We start from the raw sequence: 15235 nt of genomic DNA, 5'->3' as shown, positions 1-15235 counted from the left end.
CTGTCGAGGGAGGAAGAGGGAGGAGGAGGAGGGAGGAGAGAGATACTGACTGTCCAGGAGAGGAGGAGGAGGAGGAGGAGGAGGAGGAGGATGGAGAGGAGAGATACTATGACTTCTGTCAAGGAGTGAAGAGAGCGAGGAGGAGGAGGAGGAGAGATACTGACTGTTCAGGAGTGAAGAGAGGAGGAGGAGGAGGAGGAGAGGAGATACTGACTGTCCAGGAGTGAAGGGAGGAGGAGGAGGAGGAGGAGAGATACTGACTGTCCAGGAGTGAAGAGAGGAGGAGGAGGAGGAGGAGGAGAGATACTGACTGTCCAGGAGTGAAGAGAGGAGGAGGAGGAGGAGGAGGAGGAGGAGGAGGAGGAGAGATACTGACTGTCCAGGAGAGGAGAGAGGAGGAGGAGGAGGAGGAGGAAGAGAGATACTGACTGTCCAGGAGTGAAGAGAGGAGGAGGAGGAGGAGGAGGAAGAGGAGAGATACTGACTGTCCAGGAGAGGAAAGAGGAGGTGGAAGAGGAGGAGGAAGAGGAGAGATACTGACTGTCCAGGAGTGAAGGGGATGTGTGTTGCTCCGTATCCTCTGACCACATCGTTACCAAATGTATCAGGACCGTAGACACTCACTACGATCTGAGGCCCTGGGTAAACAACACACTGTTAGAGCTATGGGATCAGCAACTGTGTGTGTGTCTGTGTGTGTGTGTGTGTGTGTGTGTGTGTGTCTGTCTGTCTGTCTGTCTGTGTGTGTGTCTGTGTGTGTGTCTGTGTGTCTGTCTGTCTGTCTGTCTGTCTGTCTGTCTGTCTGTCTGTCTGTCTGTCTGTCTGTCTGTCTGTCTGTCTGTGTGTGTGTGTGTGTGTGTGTGTCTCTCTCACAGCCTAACGGGTTGGTGCTCTTGAAGGTGATCTCCAGAGGAAAGTTCCAGATCATTCTCTGAGGAGAGTCTCTGCTTTTAGACGTAATCTGAGATATACCCTCCTCTAGGCCCTGGAGGAGAGGGGAGGAGAGAGAGGGGAGGGGGAGGAGAGAGAGAGAGAGAGGGCGAGAGAGAGAGGGCGAGAGAGAGAGGGCGAGAGAGAGAGAAAAAAGCTATTTAAGTAGTTAGTAGTTGCTAGCTAGTAAAACAAGTGTATTATTTATATTATCTATCCACAGTAAGTGAACTTCTCTTCTACATGTTCCAGATGACTCGGGGTCACTCACCGAGGTGGGAGCCCAGTCGTGTCCGTAGACGAAGCAGTATTTACAGTACAGATCATCATACTCTGGAAACTGACAAAGCATCACAGAGAGAATGAGCCGAAAAACAAATCAACACCACAGTTTTATACAACATGTTTATGCTCATTAAAACAATGAATCAAACGAGGTCAAGTTAGCCTATATGACCAGCCTCATCTTAGCTAGCTAATGTTAGATGCTTAACTAGTTAAGTTAGCTCGTAACTAACGTTAGATGCTTAACTAGCTCGTTACTAACGTTAGATGCTTAACTAGCTCGTTACTAACGTTAGATGCTTAACTAGCTCGTTACTAACGTTAGATGCTTAACTAGCTCGTTACTAACGTTAGATGCTTAACTAGCTCGTTACTAACGTTAGATGCTTAACTAGCTCGTTACTAACGTTAGATGCTTAACTAGCTCGTTACTAACGTTAGATGCTAACTAGCTAAGTTAGCTCGTTACTAACGTTAGATGCTAACTAGCTAAGTTAGCTCGTTACTAACGTTAGATGCTAACTAGCTAAGTTAGCTCGTTACTAACGTTAGATGCTTAACTAGCTCGTTACTAACGTTAGATGCTTAACTAGCTCGTTACTAACGTTAGATGCTTAACTAGCTAAGTTAGCCGTTAGCTAGCTACGGTACGTCGCTACTCACATTCGCTCCCTCGATCTGTCCGTTAATCATCAACAGAAACACCGATGGGTTGCTGATAGCCATCCCGCTTCATACGGTAACTTGACAATATAAAAAATATAGTAATACAAAATATTCTAACTTGGACTATATAACCGGTATATATATATATATAACCGGTAACGTATTGTTCTGTGTTGTGTATAAGTGACTCGGTAAATTAACGTCTAGGTCCATCCCCCCGTTGCTAGGACGCTGTGCCTACGGCTAGTCGTGAGGGTCAAACTAGATCCGGTCAAGTTGATGATAAAGCGTTTTAGTAAATAAACTGTCCACTAGATGGTAGTCTTGGACAAGTTTTAATGTGTTATTGTCACATGCAGAAAGAAGTACAGTCAGACGCCTTTATTACGAGTTCATTTCCAAACAATGCAGTAATCAATATATAGTACTATAAAATAAAGTAAACGCAGTAATCAATATATAGTACTATAAAGGATATTCCAGGGTCAGTTCCATATTAACAATGTACAGGAATACTGGAGTGATGGAGGTAGATATGTATAGGGGGAAGGTGACTATACACAGGGTCAGTACCAGTACCATATTAACAATGTACAGGGAATTCTGGGCTGATTCCTCACCGTTCTCATTCCTCACCGCTCCTAATCTCAGCTCGTTACCTGTATAAAAGACACCTGGGAGCCAGAAATCTTTCTGATTGAGAGGGGGTCAAATACTTATTTCCCTCATTAAAATGGAAATCAATTTATAACATTTTTGACATGCGTTTTTCTGGATTTTTTTGTTGTTGTTATTCTGTCTCTCACTGTTCAAATAAACCTACTATTAAAATTATAGACTGATCATTTCTTTGTCAGTGGGCAAACGTACAAAATCAGCAGGGGATCAAATACTTTTTTCCCACCTCACTGTAAGGTGACTATATACAGGGTCAGTTCCATATTAACAATGTACAAGGATACTGGAGTGATGGAGGTAGATATGTATAGGAGACAGGGATACTGGAGTGATGGAGGTAGATATGTATAGGGGGAAGGGGACAGGGATACTGGAGTGATGGAGGTAGATATGTATAGGGGGAAGGAGACAGGGATACTGGAGTGATGGAGGTAGATATGTATAGGGGGAAGGAGACAGGGATACTGGAGTGATGGAGGTAGATATGTATAGGGGGAAGGAGACAGGGATACTGGAGTGATGGAGGTAGATATGTATAGGGGAAGGAGACAGGGATACTGGAGTGATGGAGGTAGATATGTATAGGGGGAAGGAGACAGGGATACTGGAGTGATGGAGGTAGATATGTATAGGGGGAAGGAGACAGGGATACTGGAGTGATGGAGGTAGATATGTATAGGGGAAGGAGACAGGGATACTGGAGTGATGGAGGTAGATATGTAGAGGGGGAAGGGGACAGGGATACTGGAGTGATGGAGGTAGATATGTATAGGGGACAGGGATACTGGAGTGATGGAGGTAGATATGTATAGGAGACAGGGATACTGGAGTGATGGAGGTAGATATGTATAGGGGAAGGAGACAGGGATACTGGAGTGATGGAGGTAGATATATATAGGGGAAGGGGACAGGGATACTGGAGTGATGGAGGTAGATATGTAGAGGGGGAAGGGGACAGGGATACTGGAGTGATGGAGGTAGATATGTATAGGGGAAGGGGACAGGGATACTGGAGTGATGGAGGTAGATATGTATAGGGGACAGGGATACTGGAGTGATGGAGGTAGATATGTATAGGGGAAGGGGACAGGGATACTGGAGTGATGGAGGTAGATATGTATAGGGGGAAGGAGACAGGGATACTGGAGTGATGGAGGTAGATATGTATAGGGGACAGGGATACTGGAGTGATGGAGGTAGATATGTATAGGGGACAGGGATACTGGAGTGATGGAGGTAGATATGTATAGGGGGAAGGAGACAGGAATACTGGAGTGATGGAGGTAGATATGTGTAGGGGACAGGGATACTGGAGGGATGGAGGTAGATATGTATAGGGGACAGGGGACAGGGATACTGGAGTGATGGAGGTAGATATGTATAGGGGACAGGGATACTGGAGTGATGGAGGTAGATATGTATAGGGGGAAGGAGACAGGGATACTGGAGTGATGGAGGTAGATATGTATAGGGGAAGGGGACAGGGATACTGGAGTGATGGAGGTAGATATGTGTAGGGGACAGGGATACTGGAGTGATGGAGGTAGATATGTATAGGGGACAGGGATACTGGAGTGATGGAGGTAGATATGTATAGGGGGAAGGAGACAGGGATACTGGAGTGATGGAGGTAGATATGTATAGGGGAAGGGGACAGGGACACTGGAGTGATGGAGGTAGATATGTGTAGGGGACAGGGATACTGGAGTGATGGAGGTAGATATGTATAGGGGACAGGGGACAGGGATACTGGAGTGATGGAGGTAGATATGTATAGGGGACAGGGATACTGGAGTGATGGAGGTAGATATGTATAGGGGGAAGGAGACAGGGATACTGGAGTGATGGAGGTAGATATGTATAGGGGAAGGGGACAGGGATACTGGAGTGATGGAGGTAGATATGTATAGGGGACAGGGGACAGGGATACTGGAGTGATGGAGGTAGATATGTATAGGGGAAGGGGACTAGGCATCAGGATTGTATGAGAGGGTGTGTGTGTGTAGTCGGTATGAATGTGTGTGTGTGTTATGTGTGTGTGTGTGTGTGTGTTATGTGTGCGTGAGCAAATTTAAATGTGTGTGTTGGAGTGTCATCTGTGTGTGTGTGTGTGTGTGTGTGTGTGTGTGTTATGTGTGCGTGAGCAAATTTAAATGTGTGTGTTGGAGTGTCATCTGTGTGTGTGTGTGTGTGTGTGTGTGGGTGTGTGTGTGTGTGTGTGTGTGTGTGTGTGTGTGTGTGTGTGTGTGTGTGTGTGTGTGTGTGTGTTGGAGTGTCAGAGTGAGTGTGTAGAGTCCTGGTAGTGTGAATAGAGGCATTTAAGTAATAATATAGTCCTGTAGTCATTCTGTTAGGAGATAGTCCTGTAGTCATTCTGTTAGGAGATAGTCCTGTAGTCATTCTGATAGGAGATAGTCCTGTAGTCATTCTGATAGGAGATAGTCCTGTAGTTGTTCTGTTAGGAGATAGTCCTGTAGTCATTCTGTTAGGAGATAGTCCTCTAGCCATTCTGTTAGGAGATAGTCCTGTAGCCGTTCTGTTAGGAGATAGTCCTGTAGTTGTTCTGATAGGAGATAGCCCTGTAGCCATTCTGATAGGAGATAGTCCTGTAGCCATTCTGTTAGGAGATAGTCCTGTAGCCATTCTGATAGGAGATAGTCCTGTAGCCATTCTGATAGGAGATAGTCCTGTAGCCATTCTGTTAGGAGATAGTCCTGTAGCCATTCTGTTAGGAGATAGTCCTGTAGCCATTCTGATAGGAGATAGTCCTGTAGCCATTCTGTTAGGAGATAGTCCTGTAGCCATTCTGATAGGAGATAGTCCTGTAGTCATTCTGTTAGGAGATAGTCCTGTAGTCATTCTGATAGGAGATAGTCCTGTAGTCATTCTGATAGGAGATAGTCCTGTAGCCATTCTGTTAGGAGATAGTCCTGTAGTCATTCTGTTAGGAGATGGTCCTGTAGTCATTCTGATAGGAGATAGTCCTGTAGTCATTCTGATAGGAGATAGTCCTGTAGTCGTTCTGTTAGGAGATAGTCCTGTAGTCATTCTGTTAGGAGATAGTCCTGTAGTCATTCTGTTAGGAGATAGTCCTGATAGGAGATAGTCCTGTAGTCGTTCTGTTAGGAGATAGTCCTGTAGTCATTCTAATAGGAGATAGTCCTGTAGTCATTCTGATAGGAGATAGTCCTGTAGTCGTTCTGTTAGGAGATAGTCCTGTAGTCATTCTGTTAGGAGATAGTCCTGTAGTCATTCTGTTAGGAGATAGTCCTGATAGGAGATAGTCCTGTAGTCGTTCTGTTAGGAGATAGTCCTGTAGTCATTCTGTTAGGAGATAGTCCTGTAGTCATTCTGTTAGGAGATAGTCCTGTAGTCATTCTGATAGGAGATAGTCCTGTAGCCATTCTGTTAGGAGATAGTCCTCTAGCCGTTCTGTTAGGAGATAGTCCTGTAGTTGTTCTGTTAGGAGATAGTCCTGTAGTCGTTCTGTTAGGAGATAGTCCTGTAGTCATTCTGATAGGAGACAGTCCTGTAGCCATTCTGTTAGGAGATAGTCCTCTAGCCGTTCTGTTAGGAGATAGTCCTGTAGTCGTTCTGTTAGGAGATAGTCCTGTAGTCGTTCTGTTAGGAGATAGTCCTGTAGCCATTCTGTTAGGAGATAGTCCTGTAGCCATTCTGTTAGGAGATAGTCCTGTAGCCATTCTGATAGGAGATAGTCCTGTAGCCATTCTGTTAGGAGATAGTCCTGTAGCCATTCTGATAGGAGATAGTCCTGTAGTCATTCTGTTAGGAGATAGTCCTGTAGTCATTCTGATAGGAGATAGTCCTGTAGTCATTCTGATAGGAGATAGTCCTGTAGCCATTCTGTTAGGAGATAGTCCTGTAGTCATTCTGTTAGGAGATAGTCCTGTAGTCATTCTGATAGGAGATAGTCCTGTAGTCATTCTGATAGGAGATAGTCCTGTAGTCGTTCTGTTAGGAGATAGTCCTGTAGTCATTCTGTTAGGAGATAGTCCTGTAGTCATTCTGTTAGGAGATAGTCCTGATAGGAGATAGTCCTGTAGTCGTTCTGTTAGGAGATAGTCCTGTAGTCATTCTAATAGGAGATAGTCCTGTAGTCATTCTGATAGGAGATAGTCCTGTAGTCGTTCTGTTAGGAGATAGTCCTGTAGTCATTCTGTTAGGAGATAGTCCTGTAGTCATTCTGTTAGGAGATAGTCCTGATAGGAGATAGTCCTGTAGTCGTTCTGTTAGGAGATAGTCCTGTAGTCATTCTGTTAGGAGATAGTCCTGTAGTCATTCTGTTAGGAGATAGTCCTGTAGTCATTCTGATAGGAGATAGTCCTGTAGCCATTCTGTTAGGAGATAGTCCTCTAGCCGTTCTGTTAGGAGATAGTCCTGTAGTCGTTCTGTTAGGAGATAGTCCTGTAGTCGTTCTGTTAGGAGATAGTCCTGTAGTCATTCTGATAGGAGATAGTCCTGTAGCCATTCTGTTAGGAGATAGTCCTCTAGCCGTTCTGTTAGGAGATAGTCCTGTAGTCGTTCTGTTAGGAGATAGTCCTGTAGTCGTTCTGTTAGGAGATAGTCCTGTAGTCATTCTGTTAGGAGATAGTCCTGTAGTCATTCTGTTAGGAGATAGTCCTGTAGTCATTCTGTTAGGAGATAGTCCTCTAGCCATTCTGTTAGGAGATAGTCCTCTAGCCGTTCTGTTAGGAGATAGTCCTGTAGTCGTTCTGTTAGGAGATAGTCCTGTAGTCGTTCTGTTAGGAGATAGTCCTGTAGTCGTTCTGTTAGGAGATAGTCCTGTAGTCATTCTGTTAGGAGATAGTCCTGTAGCCATTCTGTTAGGAGATAGTCCTGTAGTCGTTCTGTTAGGAGATATTCCTGTAGTCATTCTGTTAGGAGATAGTCCTGTAGTCATTCTGTTAGGAGATAGTCCTGTACTCATTCTGTTAGGAGATAGTCCTCTAGCCATTCTGTTAGGAGATAGTCCTCTAGCCGTTCTGTTAGGAGACAGTCCTGTAGTCGTTCTGTTAGGAGATAGTCCTGTAGTCGTTCTGTTAGGAGATAGTCCTGTAGTCGTTCTGTTAGGAGATAGTCCTGTAGTCATTCTGTTAGGAGATAGTCCTGTAGCCATTCTGTTAGGAGATAGTCCTGTAGTCATTCTGTTAGGAGATAGTCCTGTAGTCATTCTGTTAGGAGATAGTCCTGTAGTCATTCTGTTATGAGATAGTCCTGTACTCATTCTGTTAGGAGATAGTCCTGTAGTCATTCTGTTAGGAGATAGCCCTGTAGTCATTCTGTTAGGAGATAGCACTGTAGCCATTCTGTTAGGAGATAGTCCTGTTGTCATTCTGTTAGGAGATAGCCCTGATAGGAGATAGTCCTGATAGGAGATAGTCCTGATAGGAGATAGTCCTGTAGCCATTCTGTTAATAGATAGTCCTGTAGCCATTCTGTTAGGAGATAGTCCTGTAGCCATTCTGTTAGGAGATAGTCCTCTAGCCATTCTGTTAGCTATTTAACAGTCTCATGGCTTGGGGATAGAAGCTGTTCAGGAGCCTGTTGGTGTCAGACTTGATGCACCGGTACCGCTTGCCATGCGGAAGCAGAGAGAACATTCTATGTATTGGATGGTTGCAGTCTGTAACAATTTTCCGGGCCTTCCTTTCACACCGCCTGGTATAGAGATCCTGGATGGCAGGGAGCTCAGCCCCAGTGATGTACTGGGCTGTCTGCACCGCCTGGTATAGAGATCCTGGATGGCAGGGAGCTCAGCCCCAGTGATGTACTGGGCTGTCTGCACCGCCTGGTATAGAGGTCCTGGATGGCAGGGAGCTCAGCCCCAGTGATGTACTGGGCCTTCCTTTCACACCGCCTGGCATAGAGGTCCTGGATGGCAGGGAGCTCAGCCCCAGTGATGTACTGGGCTGTCTGCACCGCCTGGTATAGAGATCCTGGATGGCAGGGAGCTCAGCCCCAGTGATGTACTGGGCCGTCCGCACCACCCTCTGGTATAGAGATCCTGGATGGCAGGGAGCTCAGCCCCAGTGATGTACTGGGCCGTCCGCACCACCCTCTGGTATAGAGATCCTGGATGGCAGGGAGCTCAGCCCCAGTGATGTACTGGGCCGTCCGCACCACCCTCTGGCATAGAGATCCTGGATGGCAGGGAGCTCAGCCCCAGTGATGTACTGGGCCGTCCGCACCACCCTCTGGTATAGAGATCCTGGATGGCAGGGAGCTCAGCTCCAGTGATGTACTGGGCCGTCCGCACCACCCTCTGGCATAGAGGTCCTGGATGGCAGGGAGCTCAGCCCCAGTGATGTACTGGGCCGTCCGCACCACCCTCTGGCATAGAGGTCCTGGATGGCAGGGAGCTCAGCCCCAGTGATGTACTGGGCCGTCCGCACCACCCTCTGGCATAGAGGTCCTGGATGGCAGGGAGCTCAGCCCCAGTGATGTACTGGGCCGTCCGCACCACCCTCTGGTATAGAGATCCTGGATGGCAGGGAGCTCAGCCCCAGTGATGTACTGGGCCGTCCGCACCACCCTCTGGTATAGAGATCCTGGATGGCAGGGAGCTCAGCCCCAGTGATGTACTGGGCCGTCCGCACCACCCTCTGGTATAGAGATCCTGGATGGCAGGGAGCTCAGCCCCAGTGATGTACTGGGCCGTCCGCACCACCCTCTGGTATAGAGGTCCTGGATGGCAGGGAGCTCAGCCCCAGTGATGTACTGGGCTGTCTGCACCGCCTGGCATAGAGGTCCTGGATGGCAGGGAGCTCAGCCCCAGTGATGTACTGGGCCGTCCGCACCACCCTCTGGTATAGAGGTCCTGGATGGCAGGGAGCTCGGCCCCAGTGATGTACTGGGCCGTCCGCACCACCCTCTGGCATAGAGATCCTGGATGGCAGGGAGCTCGGCCCCAGTGATGTACTGGGCCGTCCGCACCACCCTCTGGTATAGAGGTCCTGGATGGCAGGGAGCTCGGCCCCAGTGATGTACTGGGCCGTCCGCACCACCCTCTGATATAGAGGTCCTGGATGGCAGGGAGCTCGGCCCCAGTGATGTACTGGGCCGTCCGCACCACCCTCTGGTATAGAGGTCCTGGATGGCAGGGAGCTCGGCCCCAGTGATGTACTGGGCCGTCCGCACCACCCTCTGGTATAGAGGTCCTGGATGGCAGGGAGCTCGGCCCCAGTGATGTACTGGGCCGTCCGCACCACCCTCTGATATAGAGATCCTGGATGGCAGGGAGCTCGGCCCTAGTGATGTACTGGGCCGTCCGCACCACCCTCTGGCATAGAGGTCCTGGATGGCAGGGAGCTCGGCCCCAGTGATGTACTGGGCCGTCCGCACCACCCTCTGGCATAGAGGTCCTGGATGGCAGGGAGCTCGGCCCCAGTGATGTACTGGGCCGTCCGCACCACCCTCTGGCATAGAGGTCCTGGATGGCAGGGAGCTCAGCCCCAGTGATGTACTGGGCCGTCCGCACCACCCTCTGGTATAGAGGTCCTGGATGGCAGGGAGCTCAGCCCCAGTGATGTACTGGGCCGTCCGCACCACCCTCTGGCATAGAGATCCTGGATGGCAGGGAGCTCAGCCCCAGTGATGTACTGGGCCGTCCGCACCACCCTCTGGCATAGAGATCCTGGATGGCAGGGAGCTCAGCCCCAGTGATGTACTGGGCCGTCCGCACCACCCTCTGGCATAGAGATCCTGGATGGCAGGGAGCTCAGCCCCAGTGATGTACTGGGCCGTCCGCACCACCCTCTGGCATAGAGATCCTGGATGGCAGGGAGCTCAGCCCCAGTGATGTACTGGGCCGTCCGCACCACCCTCTGATATAGAGGTCCTGGATGGCAGGGAGCTCAGCCCCAGTGATGTACTGGGCCGTCCGCACCACCCTCTGGTATAGAGGTCCTGGATGGCAGGGAGCTCAGCCCCAGTGATGTACTGGGCCGTCCGCACCACCCTCTGGTATAGAGATCCTGGATGGCAGGGAGCTCAGCCCCAGTGATGTACTGGGCCGTCCGCACCACCCTCTGGTATAGAGGTCCTGGATGGCAGGGAGCTCAGCCCCAGTGATGTACTGGGCCGTCCGCACCACCCTCTGGCATAGAGGTCCTGGATGGCAGGGAGCTCAGCCCCAGTGATGTACTGGGCCGTCCGCACCACCCTCTGGCATAGAGGTCCTGGATGGCAGGGAGCTCAGCCCCAGTGATGTACTGGGCCGTCCGCACCACCCTCTGGCATAGAGGTCCTGGATGGCAGGGAGCTCAGCCCCAGTGATGTACTGGGCCGTCCGCACCACCCTCTGGCATAGAGGTCCTGGATGGCAGGGAGCTCAGCCCCAGTGATGTACTGGGCCGTCCGCACCACCCTCTGGCATAGAGATCCTGGATGGCAGGGAGCTCAGCCCCAGTGATGTACTGGGCCGTCCGCACCACCCTCTGGCATAGAGATCCTGGATGGCAGGGAGCTCAGCCCCAGTGATGTACTGGGCCGTCCGCACCACCCTCTGGCATAGAGGTCCTGGATGGCAGGGAGCTCGGCCCCAGTGATGTACTGGGCCGTCCGCACCACCCTCTGGCATAGAGATCCTGGATGGCAGGGAGCTCAGCCCCAGTGATGTACTGGGCCGTCCGCACCACCCTCTGGTATAGAGATCCTGGATGGCAGGGAGCTCAGCTCCAGTGATGTACTGGGCCGTCCGCACCACCCTCTGGCATAGAGGTCCTGGATGGCAGGGAGCTCAGCCCCAGTGATGTACTGGGCCGTCCGCACCACCCTCTGGCATAGAGGTCCTGGATGGCAGGGAGCTCAGCCCCAGTGATGTACTGGGCCGTCCGCACCACCCTCTGGCATAGAGGTCCTGGATGGCAGGGAGCTCAGCCCCAGTGATGTACTGGGCCGTCCGCACCACCCTCTGGTATAGAGATCCTGGATGGCAGGGAGCTCAGCCCCAGTGATGTACTGGGCCGTCCGCACCACCCTCTGGTATAGAGATCCTGGATGGCAGGGAGCTCAGCCCCAGTGATGTACTGGGCCGTCCGCACCACCCTCTGGTATAGAGATCCTGGATGGCAGGGAGCTCAGCCCCAGTGATGTACTGGGCCGTCCGCACCACCCTCTGGTATAGAGGTCCTGGATGGCAGGGAGCTCAGCCCCAGTGATGTACTGGGCTGTCTGCACCGCCTGGCATAGAGGTCCTGGATGGCAGGGAGCTCAGCCCCAGTGATGTACTGGGCCGTCCGCACCACCCTCTGGTATAGAGGTCCTGGATGGCAGGGAGCTCAGCCCCAGTGATGTACTGGGCCGTCCGCACCACCCTCTGGCATAGAGGTCCTGGATGGCAGGGAGCTCAGCCCCAGTGATGTACTGGGCCGTCCGCACCACCCTCTGGTATAGAGATCCTGGATGGCAGGGAGCTCAGCCCCAGTGATGTACTGGGCCGTCCGCACCACCCTCTGGTATAGAGATCCTGGATGGCAGGGAGCTCAGCCCCAGTGATGTACTGGGCCGTCCGCACCACCCTCTGGGATAGAGATCCTGGATGGCAGGGAGCTCAGCCCCAGTGATGTACTGGGCCGTCCGCACCACCCTCTGGTATAGAGGTCCTGGATGGCAGGGAGCTCAGCCCCAGTGATGTACTGGGCCGTCCGCACCACCCTCTGATATAGAGGTCCTGGATGGCAGGGAGCTCGGCCCCAGTGATGTACTGGGCCGTCCGCACCACCCTCTGGTATAGAGGTCCTGGATGGCAGGGAGCTCAGCCCCAGTGATGTACTGGGCCGTCCGCACCACCCTCTGGTATAGAGGTCCTGGATGGCAGGGAGCTCGGCCCCAGTGATGTACTGGGCCGTCCGCACCACCCTCTGGCATAGAGATCCTGGATGGCAGGGAGCTCAGCCCCAGTGATGTACTGGGCCGTCCGCACCACCCTCTGGTATAGAGATCCTGGATGGCAGGGAGCTCAGCCCCAGTGATGTACTGGGCCGTCCGCACCACCCTCTGGTATAGAGATCCTGGATGGCAGGGAGCTCAGCCCCAGTGATGTACTGGGCCGTCCGCACCACCCTCTGGCATAGAGATCCTGGATGGCAGGGAGCTCAGCCCCAGTGATGTACTGGGCCGTCCGCACCACCCTCTGATATAGAGGTCCTGGATGGCAGGGAGCTCGGCCCCAGTGATGTACTGGGCCGTCCGCACCACCCTCTGATATAGAGGTCCTGGATGGCAGGGAGCTCGGCCCCAGTGATGTACTGGGCCGTCCGCACCACCCTCTGGCATAGAGATCCTGGATGGCAGGGAGCTCAGCCCCAGTGATGTACTGGGCTGTCCGCACCACCCTCTGATATAGAGGTCCTGGATGGCAGGGAGCTCGGCCCCAGTGATGTACTGGGCTGTCCGCACCACCCTCTGATATAGAGGTCCTGGATGGCAGGGAGCTCGGCCCCAGTGATGTACTGGGCTGTCCGCACCACCCTCTGATATAGAGGTCCTGGATGGCAGGGAGCTCAGCCCCAGTGATGTACTGGGCCGTCCGCACCACCCTCTGGTATAGAGGTCCTGGATGGCAGGGAGCTCGGCCCCAGTGATGTACTGGGCCGTCCGCACCACCCTCTGGCATAGAGATCCTGGATGGCAGGGAGCTCAGCCCCAGTGATGTACTGGGCCGTCCGCACCACCCTCTGGCATAGAGTTCCTGGATGGCAGGGAGCTCAGCCCCAGTGATGTACTGGGCCGTCCGCACCACCCTCTGATATAGAGGTCCTGGATGGCAGGGAGCTCAGCCCCAGTGATGTACTGGGCCGTCCGCACCACCCTCTGATATAGAGGTCCTGGATGGCAGGGAGCTCAGCCCCAGTGATGTATTGGGCCGTCCGCACCACCCTCTGGTATAGAGATCCTGGATGGCAGGGAGCTCAGCCCCAGTGATGTACTGGGCCGTCCGCACCACCCTCTGGTATAGAGGTCCTGGATGGCAGGGAGCTCAGCCCCAGTGATGTACTGGGCCGTCCGCACCACCCTCTGGCATAGAGGTCCTGGATGGCAGGGAGCTCAGCCCCAGTGATGTACTGGGCCGTCCGCACCACCCTCTGGCATAGAGGTCCTGGATGGCAGGGAGCTCAGCCCCAGTGATGTACTGGGCCGTCCGCACCACCCTCTGGCATAGAGGTCCTGGATGGCAGGGAGCTCAGCCCCAGTGATGTACTGGGCCGTCCGCACCACCCTCTGGCATAGAGATCCTGGATGGCAGGGAGCTCAGCCCCAGTGATGTACTGGGCCGTCCGCACCACCCTCTGGCATAGAGATCCTGGATGGCAGGGAGCTCAGCCCCAGTGATGTACTGGGCCGTCCGCACCACCCTCTGGCATAGAGATCCTGGATGGCAGGGAGCTCAGCCCCAGTGATGTACTGGGCCGTCCGCACCACCCTCTGGCATAGAGATCCTGGATGGCAGGGAGCTCAGCCCCAGTGATGTACTGGGCCGTCCGCACCACCCTCTGGCATAGAGATCCTGGATGGCAGGGAGCTCAGCCCCAGTGATGTACTGGGCCGTCCGCACCACCCTCTGGCATAGAGGTCCTGGATGGCAGGGAGCTCAGCCCCAGTGATGTACTGGGCCGTCCGCACCACCCTCTGGTATAGAGGTCCTGGATGGCAGGGAGCTCAGCCCCAGTGATGTACTGGGCCGTCCGCACCACCCTCTGGTATAGAGGTCCTGGATGGCAGGGAGCTCAGCCCCAGTGATGTACTGGGCCGTCCGCACCACCCTCTGGTATAGAGGTCCTGGATGGCAGGGAGCTCAGCCCCAGTGATGTACTGGGCCGTCCGCACCACCCTCTGGCATAGAGATCCTGGATGGCAGGGAGCTCAGCCCCAGTGATGTACTGGGCCGTCCGCACCACCCTCTGGCATAGAGGTCCTGGATGGCAGGGAGCTCAGCCCCAGTGATGTACTGGGCCGTCCGCACCACCCTCTGGTATAGAGATCCTGGATGGCAGGGAGCTCAGCCCCAGTGATGTACTGGGCCGTCCGCACCACCCTCTGGTATAGAGGTCCTGGATGGCAGGGAGCTCAGCCCCAGTGATGTACTGGGCTGTCTGCACCGCCTGGCATAGAGGTCCTGGATGGCAGGGAGCTCAGCCCCAGTGATGTACTGGGCCGTCCGCACCACCCTCTGGTATAGAGGTCCTGGATGGCAGGGAGCTCGGCCCCAGTGATGTACTGGGCCGTCCGCACCACCCTCTGGCATAGAGATCCTGGATGGCAGGGAGCTCGGCCCCAGTGATGTACTGGGCCGTCCGCACCACCCTCTGGTATAGAGGTCCTGGATGGCAGGGAGCTCGGCCCCAGTGATGTACTGGGCCGTCCGCACCACCCTCTGATATAGAGGTCCTGGATGGCAGGGAGCTCGGCCCCAGTGATGTACTGGGCCGTCCGCACCACCCTCTGGTATAGAGGTCCTGGATGGCAGGGAGCTCGGCCCCAGTGATGTACTGGGCCGTCCGCACCACCCTCTGGTATAGAGGTCCTGGATGGCAGGGAGCTCGGCCCCAGTGATGTACTGGGCCGTCCGCACCACCCTCTGATATAGAGATCCTGGATGGCAGGGAGCTCGGCCCTAGTGATGTACTGGGCCGTCCGCACCACCCTCTGGCATAGA

At 53.3% G+C, this 15235-nt stretch overlaps 1 protein-coding gene across 1 annotated transcript; it reads right to left on the bottom strand.

Annotated features, from left to right (window-relative positions):
• Positions 1-541: 541 nt before the first annotated feature.
• On the bottom strand, positions 542-2115 carry b9d1 (B9 protein domain 1; the record flags this gene model as incomplete). Its single annotated transcript, XM_029743994.1, is given in 4 exon segments — positions 542-638; positions 874-985; positions 1202-1270; positions 1879-2115. Coding segments are annotated over 4 exon segments (341 nt in total), but the record flags the coding sequence as incomplete, so codon positions are not given.
• Positions 2116-15235: the final 13120 nt, after the last annotated feature.

The sequence above is a fragment of the Salmo trutta genome, unplaced genomic scaffold (assembly GCF_901001165.1).
Source record: "Salmo trutta unplaced genomic scaffold, fSalTru1.1, whole genome shotgun sequence".
NCBI lineage: Eukaryota > Metazoa > Chordata > Actinopteri > Salmoniformes > Salmonidae > Salmo > Salmo trutta.
Note: the sequence above shows the minus strand (reverse complement) of the source record. Positions and strands in the feature narration are given on the sequence as shown.